The sequence below is a fragment of the Rattus rattus genome, chromosome 2 (assembly GCF_011064425.1).
Source record: "Rattus rattus isolate New Zealand chromosome 2, Rrattus_CSIRO_v1, whole genome shotgun sequence".
NCBI lineage: Eukaryota > Metazoa > Chordata > Mammalia > Rodentia > Muridae > Rattus > Rattus rattus.
The window spans coordinates 43,604,759-43,632,365 of NC_046155.1; the positions used below are offsets into that span (position 1 = coordinate 43,604,759).

General features: G+C 38.1%; 1 protein-coding gene across 2 annotated transcripts in view; it reads right to left on the minus strand.

The window, feature by feature from the left end:
* Window positions 1–157: 157 nt before the first annotated feature.
* The window catches only part of Chuk (component of inhibitor of nuclear factor kappa B kinase complex), a 35,071-nt gene continuing 7,621 nt past the window's right edge, over window positions 158–27,607 (minus strand). Inside the window, exons 4-21 of one of the 2 annotated variants that reach the window (XM_032892034.1) lie at window positions 27,395–27,464; window positions 25,690–25,778; window positions 24,686–24,775; window positions 24,441–24,565; window positions 24,147–24,254; window positions 23,504–23,639; window positions 18,623–18,817; window positions 16,875–16,977; window positions 15,910–16,033; window positions 15,088–15,239; window positions 12,517–12,578; window positions 10,868–10,977; window positions 9,688–9,737; window positions 6,456–6,552; window positions 5,861–6,008; window positions 4,900–5,016; window positions 2,797–2,896; window positions 158–1,403 (exon numbers count right to left, since the gene is read on the minus strand). In XM_032892034.1, coding sequence (XP_032747925.1) covers window positions 2,828–2,896; window positions 4,900–5,016; window positions 5,861–6,008; window positions 6,456–6,552; window positions 9,688–9,737; window positions 10,868–10,977; window positions 12,517–12,578; window positions 15,088–15,239; window positions 15,910–16,033; window positions 16,875–16,977; window positions 18,623–18,817; window positions 23,504–23,639; window positions 24,147–24,254; window positions 24,441–24,565; window positions 24,686–24,775; window positions 25,690–25,778; window positions 27,395–27,464 — 1,845 coding nt within the window. In that variant the 3' untranslated portion in view covers window positions 158–1,403; window positions 2,797–2,827. Of the gene's footprint in view, window positions 1,404–2,796; window positions 2,897–4,882; window positions 5,017–5,860; window positions 6,009–6,455; window positions 6,553–9,687; window positions 9,738–10,867; window positions 10,978–12,516; window positions 12,579–15,087; window positions 15,240–15,909; window positions 16,034–16,874; window positions 16,978–18,622; window positions 18,818–23,503; window positions 23,640–24,146; window positions 24,255–24,440; window positions 24,566–24,685; window positions 24,776–25,689; window positions 25,779–27,394; window positions 27,465–27,607 lie in introns of both variants that reach the window. The other variant, XM_032892033.1, reaches the window with a different exon arrangement.

A 27,607-nucleotide genomic window follows, 5' to 3' on the forward strand; every position in this document is an offset into this window, starting at 1 on the left:
GGCTTCCACACATGTGTGCACACACAAATAACAAAGTATAAAGACTCTATCTTGTAATTTCTGCTCCTAACCTATCACATGACCCTTTACATTTTTCAAACCATATTAGCCTATAGTACTACAAATTGCATTTTGGTAATGAGTAGAGATTCAAAAATAATTTTAAAATCATTTAATATGCAAAGTGAAAAACTAGAATATAAAAGCATTTCACATTTTTTAAAAACAAAATAACACCTTCTAAATTATTTAACATAAGGCAGAGATCCACAATCTTTTATCTGAAACCCTAAGTCTAGATGTTTCAGAATGAGAAATTTTCAGATTTTAGAAAGGTAATTCAGTGCATACACCATACTATATCAACCCTCAAAAGAGTTTGTGGCAGCACACCCCAATAATCAAACACATTAATATTTATGCAGCAAAATAAATGAATATTCACACTAATGGGATAAGCAGATTCAGTGTCAGATTAGAATAAATCCAGAGGCAAATGACTTTTGTTATCAAGCTTATGAAAACCTTGTTATCAGAACTTCTTGGATTTCGAGACTATAATTACAGATAAAGGAATGCAGACCTTTTGAAACTTGTATGACAAGACATAAAAGATTGTTTAAACAAGTGACCCATTTTTACAAACGTAAAACATACAACCTTCAAATACATTATAAATTAACAGGCATCCTCTCTGTGATATTATTAAATGTACACCTTAAATACATATACATATAGCACAGGACACAATTCATTATGGTCAGCTGATATCAAAGGCACATATGTCCACTCCCTTATATAAGAAGAGGACTCTATTAAATGTGGGGTTAAAGATGGGATTCATCTACCTCCATGGGAAACCAAGAAGAGCACTTGCTGAGAGCAACACAAGGAGGTGGGGCTTCATCTTCAGGAAGCACAATTTTACTTGTGAGCAGTGTCTTCCACAGAAACTCCATACACAAATTTTACTTAAAATGAACACTGGATGAATTTTTCATCTCTGTATATTAATACTATGTTGGGTCTTATGTGTAAAATTTAGACCTTTAAAAGATTATCTTTTTCATCAGCTAAACTAGTAATATTTTTTCAATTTTATAAGATAAGCAGGTCACTAATAATCTCCTTAATTAGTTGAGGTGTTAGAAAAATTAATTTCACTGATTTGTTATAAAATCCTATCTGTTCAGAGATCACAATTCTTTAAAAACAAAACACCAAGCTCGGGTGCGTGTAAAGTCATTTGTAGTTTCTGATCACAGCTGTCTCCTCCACGGACTGGTGAGTGAAGAATGGCTTCCGCAGGAAAGATGACCGCAGTAAGTGCTGGAACAGCTTCAATGGCTCGAGAACAGTGCACGAATGACGAGTCAGTCTGCTAACCAACTCCAATCAAGACTCTAAAAGCAGGCATGCAATGTCACAATTAACAGTCATCCGAATGTAGAGTTCACTTTTTAAAATTGCTTTTTAAATATTTGGGCATTTATAATCAAAATTCAAAAAGTTAAAAACTACAGAAGTAAACTTATCTTCTGAGAATCTCAAAATATTTCAAAGTTATCATAAAAGTCTGAGTAAAACATTCTTAACTGAAAAGGCAAAGAGTTGGTATCGAAACTAAATGCAGTGAATTTGCTAAGATTTAGAGTAGCTTCTCCCAGTTTTAACAAATCAATATTTCAAAGCAACTAAATCTTGATATAACCATTTTTATTATTAGCTTAATCAATCTTATATGCATAAAATACAGCAATTATAGAGTAAAACTATCATCTTATTGAAAAAAATGTATTGCTGAAGCAAAAAGGTACAGGCAGTCATACTGTGAAGAAAGCCTAATCTAAAAAAAATGTTAATAGGTGGATCTGAGTTAAGAACACATAGATGTTCTTTAAGCACCATGAATAAAATTGTTCTGTGAGCTCAGATTTATTTCTAAGCAGAATGAAGAAGGGGGTGTGGCCTGACAGTGTAACATCTGCAAATTCACAGTGTGCTTGGAGGGAAGTGCGTCTTTTGGGTAACAATATTAGGGAATATTCTCTTTAGTTTGTTATACATCTTTGTGAAAAATATTTTCTCTTCAAAGTTAGACATAAACAAAACTAGCTACTGTTCTAAAAAAAAGAAAAGAAAGCTTAATCTGACTGTAGATGCTACTGTGATGCTCACTGATGACATGATGCTATATGCAGGACAGTTAGCTTTGTAGAGTTGACATAACCTAGAATCCCTGGGAGGAGACTCCCAAGGACAGCTGGGAACAGTCTGATTTCATTAACTGATGTGCTAACACCCAGCCTAAAGGTGGGCAGCACCATGCCGAAGGCTGAGCCCTATATTATGTAAGCATAAGCACAGGGAGCTAAGTGCTGTCAGGAATACAGATGTCTGGTTCTCTATGCTCCTGACTGGAGCTGTTACGTCTATCTATTTCAAGTTCCTGCCTTGACTTCCCCATAATGGCGGCCTGTAGCCTCTAATTATAAGCAGAATAAACCCTTCTCCCCCAAGTTACTTTTTGTAAGGTTACCTGCATAATAAAAAGATAGCAACTAGAGGTTCAAAATATTTCTCAATAGTTTCTTCCTCTGAGTTCTAATCGTGTGTGTGTGTGTGTGTGTGTGTGTGTGTGTGTGTGTGTGTGTGTGTGTGTGTTTTTATTCCAATATATGTATTACACACACGGAATATATATAGCCCAAAAGTCAGACATGGCCAACATGGAAAATAAACCTTTTGTACTCCATGTATCTAAACTACACATCCATCTCTCCACAAAAAACTTACCATCATACTACTGCTCTGGTCCTCATTTGCTTCACGAATAATAGTACTTAAATGGCCAAGACAGTTCAGATTTTCTTCTATCATTTGTGCTAACGTCTCGCTGATGGAAGAAAGAACAAAACCATTTCAAATTCAGCAAAGGAGTCCCTGAGTGTTGCCTACTTTTTGTTCTTCTAAGTCAGGATGACCATTTTCTGCAACCAAGTCCCCCAGCAAAGCTGACTGCTGCCTTCAGTTTCTTTTTCCCTCCCACTCAGAGATAGCATCCCATGTCATCTAAGCCACTGCATCTGCCTACTCTAGGAAGCCCACTGTAACTCTAGTCAGATTTTCTTTTGAAATAGGTGGTACTGGTAGCAGCCTCCCATCCTCCCTGCTGATGAAGTAGCAGATTAGGAGACAGTCCTTCGGTACAGACAAACGGAATACATTCTCGTTTGTTTCTTTCTGGATTGCTTCCTTTTCCTTTTACAGACAGTAAAGCACTAGCATGCTCACTTCACACACAAACAGGGGAGAGATTTAAAGTGCAATTTGGTCTCCAGAGATCCAGGAAAGAGAAACACTGGTTCGGAACCACAGACAGTAGCAATGAAAACAAGCAAGCCAACAGCAGACGAAAACTATGAACCACAATTATCCCTGGGTTCTTATATGTGAAGGTGGCCTCGACTCTAGCTTCTCCCTTCATGCTTCCTCGTCTATACTCCTCTGCCATCATCCTTCGCCAACCCTCAGACCCTCCTTTATTACGCTGTGGGCCATGGGGAATAGCCATTGTTAGCTTAAAACTAAGTATTGATTCAGTTATTAAAACAGATAAAAAATTCCCTAATCCTTGGCAATTAAGTACCAGAGGCACATTATAATTAAGATCGGATTTCATTTATCAGGAAATGTATTTTCTGATAAAGATATGCTGTTGGAAACAACCAGAAGCTCAAATTGGAAGTTACCTATAGAGCTGATATTTGGAATTAGCATTCCTTCCAAGCCTAAATGCCTGAAATGAAAACAAAGGATTAGGATGTACTAAATTTTACCTCCTTCAGTTCTAATAGAGAATTTCCTGAAGTCTGTAAAATCAAAACCTCAGCTATGCTTGTGTATGTATTCACATTGGGCCACACAATTACTGACCCAGAGATCTACCCTGGAACTTGCTTTCTTTAAACAAGGAAATACCTGGTCAGCTTGCCTTCCTGCCATGTGCTTGTTCTCTCAGTGTGCCACTGTGTGACCTCCTGAGCAGCCATGTCACAGGAGTGCATGTCTGTAAAACTAATTTTGGGCAGACTCCGGGAGGTGCTTGGTGCCGTGGTGGTCTCCATGAGTTCTGAGAAAAGCGACAGTACACAAGCTAGCAAAGAGCCTCGGACCACACACGCCTTATGCGGAGAAAATAACAGAGATGGGCAGTCATTCAGCTTTTAGCAGCAGAGCAGAAACTGAAGACAAAATGCAGGGCTGCAAATCTGACTTCTCATTTGCAAAATGATTTAAAGCACTGAAAATTTTAAGAAATAGACCTCACTAGTGTATTAAAAGGGAACTTAAGTACCAAAAAAATACAAACCACAAATAGCATAATTTCTTGGAGATAAGTGGTTAAAGAAGGAGCACAGTTTGGGTAAAGGAAATTGATGGGGTTGGGGATTTAGCTCAGTGGTAGAGCGCTTGCTTGTAGGCCAAGGCCCTGGGTTCAGTCCCCAGTCTCGAAAAAAAAAAAAAAAAAAAAAAAAAAAAAAAAAAAAAAGAAATTGATAAGGGGGGAACAGAAATGGCTTAGAGCCTGGATCAAGCTAACACTTATTAGTAACACTGAAATTTATTTCCCAAGCATTTACATATATTGTTCAACTAAATTCTTACAGTAATTCTATAAGACATTCTCATTTTAAAGTGAAAATATATGAACACTAAAAAAGAAAAAAAGAAAGAAAATTACTCAGTACTATTAAAAAGAAGAGATCGTCCTAGTCTGAGTCCTACTCTGAAGACACTATTCATTAACCACCATGCTTGCTGCCTCTGTCCCACCATTTCCCCTGAAGCACAGCCGCCTATTGTTACAAAGCAAACCCACCCATCTTGAGGAGTTACCACACATGTCAGAGGATGTTCACGGTCTGCTAGAGTAGGGGGCAGCCATGCTGATACTGGAGGGGTTACTGTGCCTTCTAGACTGGATCCTACAAGAGAGCGGGCAGAACTCTGTGTCTGAAGGAAAAAACACATACACACACACAATAAGTTGCAGGCAAGCCCCTCTTGAATCATACCATTTTTTAAAAACCATACCCATAAGATTTATCAATCATTTACTCTTGTATAAAAGCTGGACTGTTTGTGACAAAATCATTCTCACCTCTATGGACTCTACCATCCCTGCCCCTTTTCTTCACTGACTACACTGAACGACTAATTCCTCTAATCCAGCTTTTGTTTGGAGGAAGGGAACAGCTAAATATGGTTGACTTATTAATAAGTCAGATGCATTTACTCCAAGTTGGGTTGGGCAACCAAAGTGATCCAGGGTATGGAGAACTATAAAAGAGGGGGACTGAGATGGCTGTGGTGGCTCCCACTTCTAATTGCAGCAACTGGGAGGCAGGAAAACTGCTGGGAGGTGGTTTAGCTTCCAGTCTAGGCTAGAGAAAGCTTTTGTCTCAAAAGAAACAAACAAAACTACACACATACCACCACCACCACCACCACCACCACCACCACCACCACCACCACCACCACCACCACCACCACCACCACCACCACCGCCAGCAGCAGCAGCAGCAGCAGCAGCAGCAGCAGCAGCAGTAGCAGCAGCAGCAGCAGCAGCAGCAGCAGCAGCAGCAGCAGCAGCAGCAGCAGCAGCAGCAGCAGCAACAGTGGAAAGGAGAATGATGATATAAACATCCTACCTCTATAATTACTTGGACACTGAATAAGAAATGTGTGGACCCAATATAAAGTATAAATATTTACAGGACATACCTTAAGGCAATAAAAACCCTCTTTGGCAGAAAATAACAGTAACTCAGTATTATATTCACTAATAATTACTTACACAAGCAATTTTAAGGAGGTGCCAAATTTCTTTCTGCCTCTTTCCCTGCATAAACATGACAGTATTGTCAGCTTCTTTGATGTTACTGAGGGCCACTTCCACCTTGGGGAGTAGATCAATAATCTTCTGCTTGCAGCCCAACAACTTGCTGGAAAGATTTAGTGAGAGTCAGATACTTGTCACATCCCTCAAGACTGTATAGCATAAGCCCAAACCCAGAGGAAATAAAGCACAACCAGCATACTATTTAATGGATGATCTCAAAGGCAATGAATGTAGGAGCTAGACAGATGGCTCAGTGGATAAGAGCACTGGCTGCTCTTCCAGAGGTCCTGGGTTCAATTCCCAGCACCCAGTCACAACCATCTGTAATTCCAGCTCCAGATCATATGCTCCTTTCTGGCCTCATACACATGGGGCAAACATGCCAGCAAAACACCCATACACATACAGAAAAAGTAATGCCTCTGTTCAGGGCTTACGTATCACCATGTTTTGTAAGATACTGACAGAATTATTTACCCAAGAGGAGTATTATAATTTTAAAGGAACACAAATATACTGGCATTTAGGAGGAAATAAAGCATTGTTCTACCTCAGGTGACCAAACAGCTCCTTGAGAACGCGGTCCTGACTCTGCACAGTGTGCACAATGATCTTCACCATCTCCGTGCTGTCACTGTAGGAGTGATCTACAAAGGACTTCAGTTAGTAGGTATAACCTCTCTGTTGCAGAGCACATCAACTTCCAAACAGGAAGTTCCTTAAAGACTCTTAAAAAGCTGCACGTAGTCTACATTTCTCAATTTGTTGTAGAACACTGTCCTTGAGGTGTGACATTGCCATTGCCTTAGTAAGCTCTCAGAAGCTGTGCCTACAGAGGTAAGACTAGGCCCACTAACAGTCTACCATGAAACAGAGAGGCTCATGAGGCCTTACCCTTCTCTAAGAACCTAAAAGAGGTTATCTCTTGCAGAGAGACAGAAGGAGGAGAGATTTTCTTCAGAAGTGTAGCTCATGAAGCTCCTCTTAGTAATCCTGATGAAACTCACATTTGCCAAACAAGACCAGGACAGAATCATTGCTTCTGTCACTGGTGTCCTGTCTGGGGTAAGTGGATTCTTCACATCTCCCCATGAAAAAAATACAACACCATTTAAATTAATATGTGGCTTAAAATTTTTTAAAAAATATTATTTATTTCATGTATGTGAGTACACTGTAGCTGTCTTCAGACACACCAGAAGAAGGCATCGGATTCCATTACAGATGGTTGTAAGCCACCATGTGGTTGCTGGGATTTGAACTCAGGACCTCTGGAAGAGCAGTCGGTGCTCTTAACCGCTGAGTTATATCTCTAGCCCATTTTAAAAGATTTTTAAATTAACTATAAATTCTAAGACAATGAAGTTTAGTTCAATGACAACTATACATTAAAAAGTAAAGTTAAAAGGCTAGGTGCGGTTGTCAAGAGCCTTTGCTGCTCTTCCAGAGGACCCAGATTTGTATCCCAGCACTCAAATTAGGTGGTTCATAAGGACCTATAATAACATCTCCAGGAATCTGATGTGGGCACCCCTACACAAATGGAATACACTCACATGTACAGACATTTCTAAGAAGTAAATTTATGCATGGTTATATGTTTAATTCTTAGAGACTTAATGTTGCCTGTGTTTGACTTAACCCATACTAACCTAAATTTCGACACAGATGCAGCTTTTGGCTAAGAGCCTAGATTTCTTACATGATTGACACTGCTTACTTGGGTGAATCAGGCTTTCCCTGCCCTAACAGGTTGCTTGGAATTTCATGCTAGTCCATCTGTTCATAGCTCAGAAAAAGTCCATCTGAAAAAAAAGCTGACTTAAACAAAATATGAAGTACTAATAAAAAGGATCAGTAGACACCTGAAACTCAACTTAAAGCCAACTGGCATCTGACAGACGTCCTCAAACCGGATGGTTGTTGATTACACTGAGTTTTTAAGTGATATTATCTCAGTTTTTAAAACTACTAGCATTAGGTATTGTTCTATTTCAGAAAATGGCAATTAAGAGTTTAGAAGAGCAGAAAATTGCTGATATATCATTCCAGTGTTTTTGTGACTGACAAGCCTGAAAACAAAAATATCACTACTGTTTATCCTTGCTACTAATTGTGCAAACTTCCTTGCTCAATGTTCTTCTGTGTTACTTCCAAGAAGAAAACTATGGAAGGGCTTTGAAAAGAGGTTTGAGAATGTTGTAGGATGGGAGCTCAGAGGAAGATCAGTGCCTTTCAGTCAAGCACAAGGCTCTGGGTTGGATCTCCACTATTGCAGAGGGGGTGGGGAGATGAAAGAAAGAAAAAGAAAAAATTGTCCTTTCTTAATCATTCCAGAAACCTCCTCCACGCACCAACTTCATTCCCACAATCAATCTTCTCTTTTCTTCTCTTCTCTTCTCTCTGCACACACACACATACACACACACACCTACGCACGCACACACACACACACGCACGCACGCACGCACGCACAGCCTTCCTGAGCAGACACAAGGTTCAGAACACCCACACGGCCACCTGGAACTCCAAGTCCAGTTGTCCAGCACTCTCATCTGGCCTCCATGGGTACACATCGAACACTGATAGACATACAGGTGAAACACCCACACAGAAAATAAAAATATAATCTCAGAAAAACAAAACAAAGCAAAACAAAAAACCCAGTGCACACACGAATGCTGTTTTTTTAAAGAACAATATAAATATTATAAAGTTGCATATGTAGCTGTATGTTTATAATTTTTCAAATCTAAAACTTGAAAACTTTATATAAGTTATATAAAACTTTTAAAATAAAAAATGTCTTCCAGAGCACAGATATCCCTTGTTACTTATGTAATCCTTCAATATAAATACATTTTAAATAAAATAAAGGTGTTTGGCATGTATATACTACCTTATTGTTGTCAAAGCATTTTCATGAACACATTCTCAAACACACTGCCAAAGCTTACTGAATTAGAAGGCTATGTTCTGACTGGTTTTGCACAAAGGGGAATAGAAACATGGAGATGTACTGGAGATTATTCAGTAAAACACCCAATTTAGAATTCCTACATTCCTCCCAACAATGCTCTGTTTGGCAGTGTTCAATATAAATTGTTCCCCTAAGGATGTGAGTGCTGGTGAAGGCAAGGTTTGTCGGGATAAATTGCTTCTGCATCAACTATAGCTTCTTCTCTTCCCATCCCACCCAGAACCCATTGTGCTGAATTGTTTCCAAGCTCTCTAAGTTAAGCAGTTATTTTTCCCATTATACCCTTTTTTGGGTGTGGTGGTGGTGGTGATGCTATTTCTTCCTTTTTGTTGGGGAGAGGATACATTAGAGGCCCAAGGTCACCTTCACGTATCATCCTTGACGGACCCCCACCCTACTTGTTGATAGGGTATTTCTCTGAATCCTAAGCTTGCTGTTTCAGCCCTCTGTCTCTGCTCTCCCGGTACTGCAGGACCACAGAGGTGTGCCACCATGTGTGTGTTTTCATGCGAGTGTTGGGAATCTAAACTTGGGTTTTTGTAGCAAGCACTTTACTCACCAATCCAATACCAAATTCCTCTTTTTTTTTTTTCTCCTCTACTTTCTTTTCACTTCACTTTTAAAACTTTTCTACTTTAATATCCTTATTACTTTCCCCTTCTAATCTTTTAAATTCTTATAAATTTAGAGCTATTATGCCACAAATGTTGCAAAAAGAATACCAAAAGAGGATCTTACTATGAAGTTAAAAAACACCATAGTACACCCACTCTGCTCAGCGAGGGTGACTCAAGTGGCTTACCGGTGGGTCTGTGTTTTAGCTGCTTATAGAGATCAATGGCACGCTGTTCCCTACAAAAGAGAAAAACAAAAACCTTTCTGTATGCGAAAGTAACTTAATGATTAATAATACATGACTTGAATAGTACTGGTTATTAGAACAAGATCCAATTTTTTTTAGCAAGTACAAATCATCAAAGAATATTTTACAGAGCATTTCACTGAAAACTGAGAATACAAGTCTCTAAAACTTGGGGCAAATAAATAAATAAATAAATAAATCCCAACAAATAAATCTCTGTGTGTGGGTGTCTCTGTGTCCACTTGCATATTCCATATGAGGAGGTAAGAAGATAACCGAGTGTCAGTCCTTGCTGGCTTCCTGAGTCAAGTCTCTGTCGTGTGCTCCTGCCTGTGCTTCCTCTAACTCTCCAGTTTCTGTGTCCCCCTTGCTGTAGAAGTACAAGGGTTATAGACACGATACCACACCTAGTCTTACATGTAGGTTCTGGGGAATTCAAACTCAGGTCCTCAAGCCTGAGCAGCAAGTGCTAAGACATTTCCCTAGTCTCTAAAACATTTATATGCTTCAGATCTACTCTTCCACCACAAATATAATACCCATGCACCAGAAACATTTAAATGGGGAGAACATCATGGATTGTGATCAGGGAGAAAATCTGAAGTTTCTAATCTAGACACTTAGGAAATTAACATCAACAGAGGAGTTAGGAGATGATATCTTGGACCAAAAGGAAAGTAAATGGGGGAATCATTTGTAATTTAAATACATAAACACACACACACACACAAAGGAGATTTTCTTTTAAATAGTAAAAACAATCCAGAGAGTTATTTCCCAAACTCCCTAGGACTAAGAATTAGCTTCCTTTTAAGATATTCTAAGGGCTGGAGAGATGGCTCAGAAGGTAAAAGTGTTTGCAATCAAGCTTACAACCTGAGTTCAATTCTTGGGCCCACCAAGGTAGAAGGGGAGAACTATCATCCCACAGTTTTGTCCTTTGACCTCTACATGTACATTGTGATGTGTTGCATGACATCTCTTCCCAACAAAATAAATGAGTGTTTAAAAAAAAACAAAAAACCCAAAAACGTTAGGGGTAAGAAAAGCCCAGATATAAGTAGGAAGAACAAAACAAAAAATCATAGACTCAGGAGCGACAGCACAGATACATTCTTACAGGGATTCCATCAGGTCTCCCTGGCGTCTCCCATAGGGGCTCTTCTGCAGCTCCATGATTTCAGTGTGCAAAGACATAATTTGATCCTCAAGGTATCCAATGACACCAACCTAAAATATAACACGAACCAAGAAAATGACAGCTTACTACCATATAAAGCAAGGTTCAGGTCTTAAAGGTAGATCTGTTGCAGCAGTAGAACTGAACATTTTACTACAACAAGGCAATTTTGTTAAAGCTAGTCATTTGTTTATTTGATAGAATAGTGGTATTACATGGCCTAGGCTATTCTTGAGCCTGGAATTCTCCCCTCTTACTTTCCTGAGGGCTGGGATTACAGTATACAGCACACTAGGCTGCTTAAAGCTATTTAAATAATATTAACAATAATAATTTACAAAATTTCTGAGAATTTCATAGGTGCATATACTGTATTTTGATATTTACACCCCACTACTCCTCCTAACTCCTCACAGATCTGCCCCTCTAACCCCACTTTCACCCCTCCCAATGTCATGTCTTTTTTTTTTTTTTTTAAATAATCCACAGGGTCCAATATGTGATGATCATATACTAATGAATGTGAGGCCATACAACAGGACATAGTCGAACTATCAGGGACCCCTCCTTAAAGAAAACTGACTCTTCTTCCCCCAACAGCCATAACTGTTAATAGCTCCTCAGCCATGGTGGGGGCTTTAGTATCCTTCTGACAATCTTTCATATAAAAACACCTTATGCTAGGTGCAATGGTGCACACTTTTAATCCCAGCACTCAGGAGGCACAGGCAAATGTATATCTGTGAGTTAAAGCCAGCTTGGTCTACAGAGTGAATTCCAGACCTGTTAGGGCTATACAGTGAGACCTTGTCTCAAAAAATAAATAAATTAAAATAAAATAAAAATAAAAACACTCCTATGTATCCCTTCTAACCACAGTCAACTACTAGATTTGCTTTGGCCTCTGGAGAAGCAAAATAATAGACGTGCCACTACAAAACAAAGTGGTCACTGAAACCACTGCCATTTTTTGCAAGCTCAGCCCCACAATACCAACTGCCCTATTCTCATCCTCAGCGTAAGTATGAGTTGGCACCCAGGAAAGCGACAGCACAAGACTATGGACATACAGGAGAGGAAAGGAATATATATATGCCACCTAAGGAATGATCTATACCTCACTAAGGGTGTATACATCCTACATAGTTTTGAGCATGAAACAGAGAACTATTGATAATTATGAGAAGACATCAGGTATAAATAGAACTGTCCAATTTAAACTAGATGTGAAGCCATCTTACTTACACCAGTAAGAAAAATACTAACGATACATATCATTACTGACTTCCATTTAATGTGCACAAGCCTAGTAGAAAAGACTGCTACCCCTAATATATACATATACATATACATATATGTGTGTGTATGTGTATGTATGTGTATACATATAATAGAACCTGAAGTTTTATGAAGCTAAAAAGTTGACCCAATGCCTTTGGCTTTATAGCCCATAACCTTCCTCTCTCTGTTGAAAGCATATACAAGATATTTGTCTAAATTTCAGAAATGAAAAAACACTTTTTATCTGTCAAAGTCAAGACAATTCTAATGGAGACACTGAGCACACAGAATGAGGCCAATGATTTTACCTCAGAATAGTGAATGGCCTTTTCTTCCATTTCTTTCCATGCTTTCAGCATTTTTTCTGAAGCTAAAAAAAGAAAAAAGAAAAAAAATCAAGTCTAAATTGGCTTTTTCTTAAATAATTATATCTTTAAATATTAGCCTGGCTTCTTTCTTGCTGTATCTATCAATATCAAAGATACATAATGGATTGAAAGTGTCTTTCCCATATAGGTATCCTATACTCCTAAGCCCAACACTGTAGAAGGTGACCTCACTGGAAATAGGTCAATTTACAATCAGCTATGTATGTACTCACAGTGGACTATGCTAGGCCCTTCCCACAGTGTGACTCCTTTCCAATGTCCTTAGAGAGAACAGACTTGGGGAGAAGGGGTATACAGAAACACAAAGGGGAATGTCAGATGACAACTAAAGTGAGAAGCCAAAGAACCTTAAACACAGCTGGTAACCTAGGAGTTAGGAAGTTATCTTTTTTTTTTTCCCCAAGTTTCAGAGGAATCCTGGCACTGCTAGCACCTTGACTTTTAGATTTTAGCCTTGAAATTCTGAGCTTTTACATCTATGTTGTTTTAAGCCACAGAGCTGTTATGGAAGTTCTAGGAGAATAATATATATTTTTCACCTCCAAAAAAAAAAAACTTATCTTAAAGCAATATATAAACATGTTTCAGAAAAGTTAAATGTTGGCTAGGAATGTGGCTTAGTAGTAGAAGAGTTGCCTAGTGCACACAAGGCTTTGAGTTTTGCTGAACATGTTTTAATTCCAGATTGGGAGGCAGAAGCAGACAGATCTTTGGGAGTTCAAGGCCTGCCTAGTTTCTGTAGTCAGTTCCAGGCCACCCAAGGCTACATAAGGAGATCTTGTATCAAAAACAACACAAGGGTCTAGGTTCAATTCCCACTACTGTAAAAATAAATAAAAAGCTATAAAAAGTATAAAAAGACTATCCCCTCTACTCCAAGTGTTCTCACTAACGTGTTTGTTATAAGATATATTCTCTATTTTCTCACAAGTAAGGAAGAAAATCTATGCATGCTTTTCCCCACAATTTAATTATCACTGTAGTAGTTTCATGACAATGGCCCCCACAGGCTTATATATTTGATTGTTTGGTTCCCAGTTGGTGAACTGTTTAGAAATAATTAGGAGGTCTGGCCTTGTTGGAAGAATTATGTCAGTGGAGATGGACTTTGAGGTTTTGAAAACCCATGCTAGGCCCAGTCTTGCCCTCTCTGCCTCCTGCCTGTGGATCAGATGTAAGCACTCAGCTACTGATCTGGAGCCATGCCTGTCTGTCTGCCAATCACCATGCTGGTCATGGACTCGCCCTCTGAAATTATAAACAAACCCCCAATTAAATGCTTTCTTTTATAAATTGCTTGTTCACTACAAGAGAAAAGTAACAAGATAGTCACTGTCAAATATTCTGATAAGTTAGTATCAGCACAGCTATATCTGTTTCAGTATGTTAACAGTTGTATAGTATGCCTATGACAAGTCAAAGATGCTTTAATGAAATAATTATGTTTTGTCATCCACAAGAATACCTATAATACGCAAACACAAAATAGCACTGGAAGATAAACATATTCACAAACTGGACACTTCTGATCACTAACTGGATATTCTGAGACATCCATACCTTTGTCAAATACAAATATAAACAGAACCTACTTCCTTAAAAAAGCTATGTTTCAAGAAGTAGGCAAATTCGGTTTAAATTTTAACTTTTTATAAATCGATAACACATCTGAGGGAAGATAAGGTTGAGTCAGAAGACTGTATACAATAAGAAAACAGTAGCTAGAACTCCACAGCAGATGAAGTAGAAATATACATGAGCTTGGAAATTGTATATATGTTTGTTTGTATGTATGTATGTATGTATGTAAGCAAATATATTTTTTAAACAGAAAAACAAATGAATTTAAGATTCCCCTGACTGTGTTATTCTGTTTGAGCCGCTACACTGTTAGAAACCAGAAAACAAAACCAAATGTACTGTAGGTGGCAAATATACCATGGAAATTTATTTCTCACAGTGCTGGAATCTGAGAAGGTTTGGCTCATAGATGGCTACTTTTTGTGTTCTCTCATGGCAGAAAGAGAAAGGGACTCTCTCTCAATCTTTTGTTAAAGGAAACGATTCATCCATGAAGGTTTCTTTGTGACGTAATCATTTCCCAGAGTTCCTACCATTATCTTAAGGATCTTGATCTCAGTACCCCAACTGGAGGAAGCACACGTTTCAGTACAGTATTTGCTAAGAAGCCATTAGTATAGACTCTGTATGCCTTTTTAAAATATGACTTAAAATTCACAGTCTTGTCTCTTCTGTATTATTCATCTTCTTTAGAGTTAAGTAATTTTACTACAATTAAGAAATAAGTTGCTCAATTAAGGAGTTAAATGAGCTAACCCTAAAAATAAAAACAGTTTGATGACTTAAGTTATCCCCTGTGTTGTTCTGATATGAATTTAAATAACTGGCTATGTGTTAACAAGACAGTAAGAGCAGATGATTTTGAAAGACTAGACACTCCTTACAAATACATTACAGCCAGACACTTACATATCCCATAAGTCATCTGCTCACTATATCTCTCCAAGTCAAGCTGAATGCTTTTGCGAAAAAACTCCAATTTAGCTTTGAGTTGCTGTGATGCTGAGATCAAAGTATTCTTCATTTTTGTCAAGTTAGCATTATATCTAAGAAGACTTAACCTAAGCCATAGCAAAACAAAACAAAATTATCAACATTCAGAAACATCGAATAACAATTTACAAACACACAGTATCCAAACTCCAAAACCTAAATTTCTATTATCAATCCATTAGAAATAGCTAACCTATTTCCTGCCTGTGATATCTGTGATAAACAACCTTCTTCAACTAAGATTGCCAAGCAACTACTACTTCTAAATCATTACAGTTGAATGACTTTACACTATTAATAAGAAATCTCTAAGTCTGGTGAGAATCAGGGTGACAGCTCAGTGGGCAAAGTGCTTGCTTTGCATGCATGAGTACCTCAGGTTAGTACATGGCAGTGTGTGCGTGTAACCCCAGTACTAAGAGGCTTGGGGGAATACACACACAGATCCTATGAGCTCACTGGCTAGTCAGTCTAACTCAAACAGTGAGCTCCAGATTTAGTAATAGATACTGCCTCAAAACTTAGTGGGGAAAACAATAAATGAAAGTTACCCAACATCAACCTCCGGCTTCCACGTGTGCACCCATTCACATGCACACAAACACATTCTTTAAAAAAAACTTTTTTAATGCTCAATATTTAAGCTTTGTACACAATCCTGCTCAAAGAAACCTGGCAAGAATAATTCTTGAGTACATGACATACATGTCATTGTGCTTAAAAAACCAACCCACTTACATTGCTGCTCTTTGTCCCTGAAAGAGCCTGCTGTAGTCCTCCTTTAGCCCAGACACATAGTGCACTGCTTCAGCCCACACTTTGCGCAGCTGTGTAACTGGAAGCTGTATCTTGCTGTCTTGCACTGTAAGAAAGACGGTATTAAGGGAGGTAAGCTACTTTCAGGAACACTGTATTTCATTCTTTGTGAGTTCCTTCCCAAATATTAATCCCAGAGATGCTAAAAGGAATCTACTGACTGACTAGCTGTAAGGCTATATGACTGGCATAACCACTTCTCCCAAGGAGCTGGAGATTGTTCCTGTACGCTTTTATTTTAATCTTGCTTCTTTTCAGTCGAGAATATGCCTTCTCTCTAATCCAAACTTCTTTACTTCTTTCAAGTTTTAAATCAAGTTCCATCTCATCCATAGTCCACCACTTTTTTCTGTTTCTGAAAAATAGCTATTATCTCCTGAATCACCAGCTCAACTTCATGAAATTTATAGATTAAGCTGTGTGTGAATCTCTGAATACCTATGACAAAGGAACAATTAAAAAGTAAGCTTAACTAATAGTGGCTTTCATTCTCCTCTCTAAAGATCCCTAGCCTCCTCAGGAAGGGAGGTCTTCAGCATAAAGGAGCTATGGTGATGTAACTCTACCTTCACACCTCCCAAACTACATTAAATGCATTTTTAACCACATATAGAAAACATAAAAGATCCTCTCTGGGGCTGGAGAGATGGCTCAGTGGTTAAGAGCACTAACCGCTCTTTCAGAGGTCCTGAGTTCAATTCCCAGCAACCACATGGTGGCTCACAACCATCTGTAATGGGATCTGATGCCCTTCTTCTGGTGTGTCTGAAGACAGCTACAGTGTGCTCATATAAATAAAAAAATTTAAAAAAATTTAAAAAAAGATTGTATCTACTAATCATGTAATTTCAAGTTTAAAGTTCAGCCAGTAACTGGACTCTACTTACCAATATAATTTACACAATCAGATAAACTTCTGGATGCAAATGGTCCTTCATATACAGTCTTACTTTTATCAAACAAATAAACCATGTAGCTATCACAGCCTCTCTAAAAAAGAAACAAACCAAAACTTGAAGATTCTTCAAAACTTAAGATTTTATAAGTCCTTAAGCAGCAGATTTCCTTCTTTGAGTTGCAATAAGCGAAGTCCCTGTGCCCTCATAAATACTTTACAGACACAGGGCCCAAGGTTTACTCTAGGGGAAAAAAAGATATATGGGCCAAAGTGAAAAATAACCGCCAGACCCAAAAGAACAGAAACAGAAGGTGTGGAAAAGGGCAATGGAATTCATGTGACAATGAGGCAGGAGGGGGGCTGCTCTGGTAGAGGAAGACCAGCAAAAGAAAGGCAAGATGGGAGGTATAAGAAAGAGTATGGTAAATAAATATACATAAAATGCTATAACAAACACCATTGTTTTGTTTGCTATAAGGTAAGAAAAACAAAATAACAAGGTTTTCTAGTTTTAGCAATTAACACCCCCCCCCAAAACACCACCAACAAAAAACAAATATAAAAGGTTATATTCATGGAATAAAACACTGTGTGGTAATCAAAAAGAAAAGATTAGGTGCCAGAGTAATCTCAGGACAGGATAGGGTCAGGAGACTAGCCTGGGCTACATAGCAAGACTGTTTTTCAAAAAGTCAAACATAAATGGAAAAAAAATTCTTACACACACTGTACCACTGATAAAGCTGAGACTACAATGCTAGCTGGGGAAATAGTTCCATCAGTAATGTTACACAAGCATGGAGACCCGAGAATGGTCCCCAGAACCCATGGTTTAAAAAAAAGTTGGGGATGGTGGTTCCACCAACTTAGCCTTATCAGTAAGATGCAGCTTATGAGAGGGCCTGATTGTTGTTAAGGAGGGCACCAACATTGACCTTTGTCCTCCATAAGCACACATGTACATACAGACTCTCATAAACATATACACCTACCCAAAAACATACCCATATACATACAGGCATGCAAATCTACAGAGGCAGAAAGTAGGATGGGTAGAATGGAAATCTACGAAGTAATGGACATGAGGAATAGAAATATTTTTATACTGATTTAAATTTATTTTTATAAAGTCTATGAGTTACAATTGAGATGAGTATATTATATGGCAAGCAATATATACATCTATAATATAAGAGGAAACAAAATACAAGTAACAAGAAACATTTTTTTGAGACGTGGTCTCTCTACATAGCCCTGGCTGGCCTTGAACCTACTATTTAGACCAGACTGGCTTGGACTCACAGGGATCTACCTGCCAAATGCTGAGAATCAGGTATGTACCACACACCTAGCTCCTTGTGTGTGCATCACATTTCTATCCAGTTTCTACAGGACGTAAGCATAATTATAGTCTATAGAAAGCTATATATTTAATGTAAGTAAGGAAAAAGAGTTTGCAAGTACCAACACACAGAAATGGAAATAGCCAAGGGAAAGAAATTGTTTTTCTTAGCGTTTAATCACTGAACAGTATACCCATGTATTGAATAACGATAATGTAATCCATAAATTATAAATATAACCACTAGTCAACTAAAAACAAAAGAGCACTGTGCAGGCAGCTCAGGCCTGTGATTTCAGTTTCCCGAGGCAGGATGATTGGAAGTTAGAGGTCATTCTGGGCTATCTAGCAAGACCCTGATCCCCAGCTCCACCCACGCCGCCCAAAGAACTTACCACTCCATCTAGAACACATTGAGAGGCTGGTTTCCGAGGATCCAGAGAAATTCCTGTCTCTGACAGAAGTTCTTGAGAACCTGTATTTATTCCTGTTTCACGTTCAATTCGAGACTGTAGTGAATGGAGACTTTCATCATATGGTAACAGAAAAGAAATGATTTTTGCAGAAGTCATATTTAGGATGTGCACTATCTGTATAAATAAGAAGACATGTTTGTTGATCATTTATCGTATAAACAATTCTGTGAAAGATACCTAAGGGGAAATCTAAGCACAGGAATTATTTCAGTACTAGATGAGGCTCACTCCAGAGCAAAGAAACCTTCTATATTTACAAAATGACACTGTGCATGAGCTGGGCTCAGATGTACAAGGTTGTGGTTTGGGTGTTTTTGTTTGTTTGACTGGTTGGTTGTTGTTTTAGGGGTAAGGTGCATTTTGACTTATTAGAATTTCTCCATGTTGTCCTGGCTGTCCTAGAACTTACTCTGTAAACCAGACTGGCATCAAACTCATAGAACCTCCTGCCTCTGCCTCCCTGTGCTGGGATCAAAAGCATGGTCCACCAGGCCCAGCAAATATTAGTTTTATCAAATAATACTTCAAAGTTCTAGGGATGCACAAAACAAAACAAAAAAAAACATAGAAATTTTATTTCAAAAACTTATTTCAAGAAACATTATCAAAAAAAAGAAAGAGGGGTTAGGGATTTAGCTCAGCGGTAGAGCGCTTGTCTAGCAAGCGCAAGGCCCTGGGTTCGGTCCCCAGCTCCGAAAAAAATAAAGGGGAAAAAAAATAAAGAAAGAAACAAATAAACATTATCACAGACCTAGAAGGAAAAACTCCTTTTTATTGAGTATCTCATAAATGAAACGCACAGAGTAGAGTTTACATATGACATCCCTATACTTAGAGCCTCTGATTTCCTTTTTAGCAAAGGAATAAGTCAGGCTTCTAAGAAGGTAAATAGTTTGTTAGGGACAATACAACTGATGAATGGTAGAGCTTGGGTCTGAAATCTTAACTACTTGATGTTGCCTCAAGAAACAATCATCTAATAGAAGACACAGGTTTCTTTTTCAACAGGAAAAAGTATTATTATTCTCCTAAAGCAACCAACACGGGGTGGTAATCTGCCTAAGGGTCCAATGTTGGACAAGAAAACAGTCTCATGCTCACTTAAATGCACTGAGAGAAATAGATCAGAATTTTGACACAATTAATGGTAATAGAAAAAAATCTCTATATATATCTATATATAGATTGCCTAAAAATGAAAAAGTATTTTAGCTAATGTCATCCCTGTTGCGTCCTGAGAGCCCTTTGCTTTCCTGGTGTCTGAGACGTTCTGGTGGCTGTCCCCAACGCCCCATCCCTCATTGCTACACACTTCTGTTTAATTTCCTGACCCTCCCCCCATACATCTCTCCCATTTCCTTCCTCACCTGACCCTGCCCCCGTTTTCTCCGTTCCCCATCCTCTCTCCCTCCCAAGACCTTTCTACCCTCTACCTCCTGTGATTATTTTGTTCCCCCTTATAAGCAGGACTGAAGCATCCACACTTGGTCTTCCTTCTTCTTGAGCTTCATATGGTCTGTGAGGTATATCATGGGTATTCTGAGCTTTTTTCCTAACAGTCACTTAATCAGTGAGTACTTATGACTGGGTTACCTCACTCAGGAAGACGAAAAAGTAATATACAAACAAAAAAAGGAGGGACTCGGGACACAGCTACATTAGGAGCACAAAGGGGGTAAAAAATCATTTAAAAAGAAAACTTTTATGCTATGCATGGTAGCACACCCCTTTAATTCCAACACCTGTAACTCCAGAAGGCAGAGGCAGATGGCATGGGACTTGCTATTTAGACCTGCACACCAGACTGACTTTGAACTCAAAGAGATCTGTCTGCCTCTGCCTTCTGGAGTTACAGGTGGTTTGTAAGATCTCCAATGTAGATGCTGAGAATACGATTTGGGTCCTCTGTAAGAATGACACAATTCTTTAACAGCTGAGCCATCTCTCCAGCACCTAAGGCATACACTATTTTAGACTCTCTAAAGTGTTTTCTTTTCTTTTTTCTAAAGATTTGTTTTATGTATATGAATACACTATAGCTGTCTTCAGACACACCAGAAGAGGGCATCAGATCCCATTACAGATGGCTGTGAGCCACCATGTGGGTGCTGGGACTTGAACTCAGAACCTCTGGAAGAGCAGTCAGTGTTCTTAACCACTGAGCTATCTCTCCACCCCCAAATGTGCAATTTTTTATTGCACAACCTTTAATACAAAATCAAATGCATAATTGCTTCACAGCATTCTCAGCAGTACCCATTAGTGTCACACTGCGTGACGTCACTGGAGCCTTGCTTCTGAACATAAAAATGTGCCTGCCCTCCTTTGACATGAAGCGAATGACTGCTTCTTGGACTGCAGCATCTTTTACTGTACACATAATCTTCTGTTCTTATAAAAAAGCATAATGGTTTATTAGAGAAAACAAAGATTTTTAATGTTTTCCTCCCATTATTCCTCTTCAAGTAAGTATCAAATTATTATGTTTAGATTGTATTTACTATAAACTTTAGATTTTTAAAAATAATTTAAAAAATTATTAAATGAATTTTGGCTTGGGATTAGGACAGGATTTCTAGTTCTGCAATGTTCCTCAGTCTACATCTGTCACTTTCTACTGAACACTCTTGTGAAGATGCATTCTCAGCCATGACCATAATAAAATCAACTCTAAAGACTGCTGATTGCTGACCTCTACAGAATCAAATGCTCAGCCAAGACTCTTTATGTAAAAATAAGTCAGCATACCCATTTCATTAATAGATACACTTTTCACATTTATAAGAGGTAAAATTGTATAGGTATATCAAAGAAACATTTTAAAATAAAATTCCTCAGGAGTAAATGTCTGATTCCATATGAGCTGTATATACCTATATTTTCTAGCCAGGGAAAATTTTCTCAGACAAAATGTAATAAATGTGTAAGAAGTTCTGCTATATAGTCAGTAATAAATGATTGCAAATGGAGTTGTTTCCAAGCAAATGGTAATAATAGAACTATCTGTACCTCTCATTTACATCATTAAATGTACACTGAAAACTCGATGCATGCTCTCTCGGTACTGAATGCCAGCACATACAACTATTAATAAACAAATTAATCAGTAAATCATTATAAATATTTATTGTATAAATATACATAATTTATTTTAATATATTTATATTTTGTTATAAATTTTATATACTATATTTTATACAATAATTTATTCATATAGGTATATATTATATTTTATATACTTATACATAAATGTATATTTCTACATATAAATGTATATATAATATATAGAATGTAATATATAATGTAGAAATATGAAAATAAACATGAATATATTATATAAATCAATAATAAACAAAAAATAATAAAACAGCATTGAGAAAGCAAATCTAAGTATAAAGTTGCAAATACAAGGTGAGAAATACTTAGAGAACATAGAAAATATTAAGTGACTAACTGTGTGACAGAGACTACCTAAGCAAAAAATAACTGAAGATATACTAGTCAACATAGGTGAAATGTGCAAAGTATAGACCATCCTGGCAGAAGGATAGCACGTGTCAAAGCAGAAATACAGACAAAGAGTTTAGAGTCATGAGCAGCAGTGGGTGACAAGATGGTCCTGACTGAGGAGGGAGAGGTTAAGAGATGTAGGTAATGGGGGAGGAAGGATGTTTGCCGAAACCGGGAAAGGGAATAACACTAAAATGTACATAAGAAATACTCAAGTTAAAAAAAAAAAAAAAAATGTGAAAAAAAAAAAAAAAAAAAAAAAAGAGATGTAGGTACGAGTCATGTGTTGGTTACAAGCAGATCAATTTAAATGTAACTTCTTTGTCAAGCAAAAGGAAAATGTGTTAGTTTCTTGGACATAGAAATAAAAAAGCTTTCTCAGAAGAGCCAGTTCATGGGGTTGGGGATTTAGCTCAGTGGTAGAGCGCTTTCAGAGTCCCCAGCTCTGAAAAAAAAAAAAAAAAGAAGAAGAAGAAGAGCCAGTTCATGTTGCATTGACTGCAAATTATATCTCAAGATGCGGATGAGAGTCAAATTGAAGGCTTCCTCACCAAGTCAAATCCAGTACAATTAAATCTACAGAAAGGAAGTGGTAATGACACCAGTCAATGTCATAAGGGGAAACCCCAAAGACCTGTGTAGAGGAAATTTAATCCAGCAGCACTGCTGCTCTGGCCAGGGATCACATCGAAAGTCCTTCCAGGTCTATCTGATCCAGATGGAATGCAGGCATGCTCTGGATTGAAGTCTGATCTGGCTTCGATTTGCCAGAATGAGACAGAGATAGGATGTTTCCAACTCTTATGAAAACAGACAGAAAAGAGAGGGAGAGAGAAAAAGAGGAGGCAGTTTTACAAAGAGAGGTTGCAGGTGAAGAAAGAGTAAGCCAGAGAATGAGAAGAAGCCAGAAGAATTGAACAGATTGCCAGAGCTAGTTTGAGGCCAAGCAGAACAATTTAGTCAGAAGCAGAAAGAAGCCAGTTTGAATCAGTCTGCTTAGAGAAGAGTTTGGGCCAGAACAGTTAAGTTCAACCAGCAAGCCAGAGTTCAGAAATAGCTAGAAAGGGTGAGATTTTTGGCAGTAAGCCTCTGAGACAACAATATACCTGGCAAATAAAAGTTACTTTTACGCCTGAAAAACCTGGCTAAAGAAATAAATTAAACACTCTAAGGATACAATATCCATTTTTAAATGAACACCAAGAAAAGATAAATAAAATAAATTTCTGTTCATTTTCAACTTGTTAAAGTCAATACAGGTATTCTAAAAGGCAGCCCATTAAAACTGACCTTCAAGTTGAGGATGTTATCCATTAACGCAAAGCATTTTGGCTGCTTCAAAAGAGGGTCAATAGGTCCCCCTCTCTGCTGTGGGTCCCAATTCAGCATCAACTGTAGCCAGCTTTCCATTGGCTCTACTATTAAACTGAAAATTAATAAAACCACGTGACTACCATTATGATCTGGTTAAACAGAAAACTTTACAGCCTTGTCACAACTGATCAGTACCAGTTTATATCTTACTTTCAAACAATTCATGTAATGACAAGAAACAAAATTTCTTACATTAATAAAAAACAGCCACAGTCCCTACACCATTTCATGCCTGGCAAATCCAAAACTGAGTTCAACTTTCAATCTTCAGGGAAGCCATTTAATTCTTTAGTCCTTGGGTTTTCTTAGCTTCTAAGGCAATCCGCTGATTGGCAATAGTCTCAGTTCCACATCTGTCTTATCCAACAGGATAATCGCTAACCACAGTGCTATTTATATTTACTACATACTTAGAATTCAGTTTCTCAGTCACACTAAGCACTCTCCTCCACCCACCCAGTATGTACCTCATGTGACAGACAGACAATGCTTTCATACTGGGTAATGCTACCTGAAACAGACAAGCACTCTCAAAACCCATCTCATCTTCCACACTTACCTACAAAGGTTGTTTGGCTGAGGTAAATGGCTACTAAACCGAACTTCTCCGGTCATCTCTTCACAAGCAAATATACACTTTGAATCTTTCTTCTTAATCTTTTCGTGCCTATAAAAACAAGATATATTAGTTGACAGTCTGATTCTCACAAATACTCTCAAGGTTTCTCACCATGTGATCTCACTCAATTCTGAGTAAAAAGATAATTTCACCACTATAGAAAGAAAGAGAAAAATAAACAACCCAAAAATTTCCATTACCATTAATTATGCCAAAGTTCTCATAATTTCTTACCAGGTAAATGGCTGCAGATGATGCAAAAAAGGCCTATATCCAGCAATACATTCAAACACCATGGTCCCAAAGCTCCAATAATCCACAGTGGCTGTGTATGGCTTATTTTCAAAGAGCTCTGGGGCCTAAAAATAGAAATTGCTTTAAGTGCCAATATCGTAAGAAAAGAGCTACTATTGTTTTGAACTACTTAAGAAATAACAAGGAGAATTTTAAATAATTAAATCAAATAAATATTGTCTCACCAAATACTGTAATGTTCCCACAAAAGATGTACAGAGACTTCCTTGATCAACATCTTTGGCATAACCCAAATCAATTATTTTATGCATTATCTGTGAATAATAAGATATACTATGTATTAAATTGTTGAAATATCTGCAAAAGGAAGGTAAGTTAGGGTGTAGTTTAGTGACAGCTTGTTTCCATTGCATGTATAAGGGGATAGCAAAAAATAAAAGGGTCAACCACTGAGAGGGCTCAGCTGATAGAGGCACCTGACACCAAGGCTGATGACCTGAGTCTGAACCCCAGGTTCCACACGAGAGAAGGAGAACTAGCTCCTGCAAGTTGTCCTGCTCTAAAAACACAAGTTATAGCACATGCATGCACACACACATGCATGCAAAATAAATAAAATAAATATAATTTAAAAAAGAAAGTTACCAGTGTTTTTACAAAACTGAGAGTCAGGTAATATGCCTGGCTAACCATATAGCCTAGGCCAAGTTATTTCATCTCTGGTAGTTTCCTACACAATTAGGTCAACATTCCTAGTCCAGAGATGAGCAAGACAGATGCTTCTCTAAGGAGCCACTGTTCCATAGAGAAGGAAAAAAAAAAATCTAACCACAAAACCACCGTTCAGGGGATGGACAGTTGGCCAGGCAGTTACAAGCACTGGTTGCTCTTGCAAAGAACTTGAGCTCAATTCCAATCACTTACACAATGGCCACAGCCATCTGTAATTCTAGACCCACGAACTCTGGTGCCTTCTTTTGTGTCCTCCACAAGCACCATATGTGGTACACATACACAGAAAATAATAACAACAAGCACAATGTATCTAAAACAATAACAATAATAAGTCTAGAATTAAAAACCCTACAGTTTAATTCAGTGAAGACTACAATAGAAAAATTATAAAGTACTATGTGTATACAATTAATGAGAAAACTAAAGTCTCAAAGTCTTAATGTACCAGGGAGACTATAAGGATAAGCATGAACATTCTTCAGGCTTCACCTACCTTCCCACCAACATCTTGAAGCACTATATTTTCAGGTTTTAGATCTCGATGTATAATTTTGTTTTCATGCAAATATCGAATCCCAGATCCTAAATAAAATTTCAAGTGTATTGTGAAGTAACAGAAAATACTGTTTAAAAAATTATATCACACTTTGTTTTTATTGTTAGAGTTTTGAGACAGTCTCATGTGCCCTGTCTGGCCTGGAACCCCTATGCAGCCAAGGATTACTTCACTTCTAATTCCTAATCCTCTTGTTCTCCCTCCCAGTGCTGTGACTGCAGGCATGTTCCAGCACCCTCAGCTCTTTCCTTAGACAGGGTCTCACTATATAGCCCTGGCTGGCCTGCTGGTCTTGATCTCATGGAGATCCTTCTATCTCTGCCTCCCAGTGTTAGAGTAAAAGCTGTGTGCCACCATGTCTAGCTACAGTCAGTTTTTAGCTCATATTTCTATAGATCTACACTGGTGCAAAAACTATGTCCAGAGCCATTATGGAGATGGCTCAGTGGATAAAAGTGAATGCTGTGAAAGCCCAAGGACCTGAGTTTAACCGTCGTCCCTCCCCCCCACACACACACACACACACACACACACACACACACACACACACACACACACACACACAGTCAAGTATGACTTTGTGTAACAATAACCCCAGCAGGGTTAAAAAGAGGAAAAGGCAAATCTCAGGAACTGGCTGGTCAGCCAGCCTAGTAGGAGCATGGAGCTTCTAGTTCAGTCAGAGACCCTGTCTCAAAACAATCAAGTTAAGGAAATGAGATCTGCCATCCTGCTGTTGCCTCCAGATGCATGCTGTGAGTGTGCACCAACAATCGCCCCCACACCACACCTTCCCACATTTACACGATCTATCACAGCTGCACCTCCATTAGGGTAGTTCAGATTTTCTTCACCAGAAGTTCAATGACATGAAATAAACACTGGAAAAATTATATTATATACTCACTTAATTTATTGGAATCAACATTAAAAGCAAATGGAACGATTAATTTTTCCTATAATTCTTATGGTCTTTTTCTTCCCACCTAAATCACATTCTATTTTTTTTTTTTTTCCTTTTCTTTTTTTCGGAGCTGAGGACTGAACCTAGGGCCTTAAGCGCTCTACCACTGAGCTAAATCCCCAACCCCCTAAATCATATTCTTAAACTAGACATTACTGTCCTTGACCTAGGAAAAGAGGCAACACTAAAACACAGAGGGAAATGAATTCTTGCTTTTTGAGGTTTCTCTAAAGGTCTAGGTCTAGTTCATGGTTATTTTAGGGATTTTTTTCAGTAGTCATTCTGACTAGAAGGAGAATTTCCTTCCAAAATAACTTGAGGAACTATCCCTGAAACATGTAATTCCTCTATAAACAAACTATTACGTCAGTGTGGGGGGAGTTATGAGGGGGAATGAGATGAATGTTGGCTCATACCACTTTTGTCATCATTGGACCATCTATTAGACAATAATACATAGCCAAAACCAAACAACAAACAAAATCCCCTCATATGAAAACAAATGCCAAATGTACTAGTTTTCATTAGCATCATAAGAAATGGATAATTCTAATTTTTCAGAGATATTAAAATCCACAAGTATATACGTAGTTCTCCTTCCCTTCCAAGCAGTACACAGAAGTTTCTGTGGACCAAGGAGGCATTAAATCACATGATACTTTAATATTAGTTACATACCTATGTCACTCAGTAAAGAAAGGATCTGGCTCTCTTTAAGTCCACAACAATTTTCTGGTTTGTTGAGTAGCTAAAGAGAAGAGAAGAAAAGAAAAGACATGTACTACTGCTGAGTGGCAACAGCGAAATCATCAACCACTATACTGTCAGAGGACACTCAAGTAAAAAAGTCACGCTACAGAAATTATAAGGATTGGGGCATAGTGGTGCATG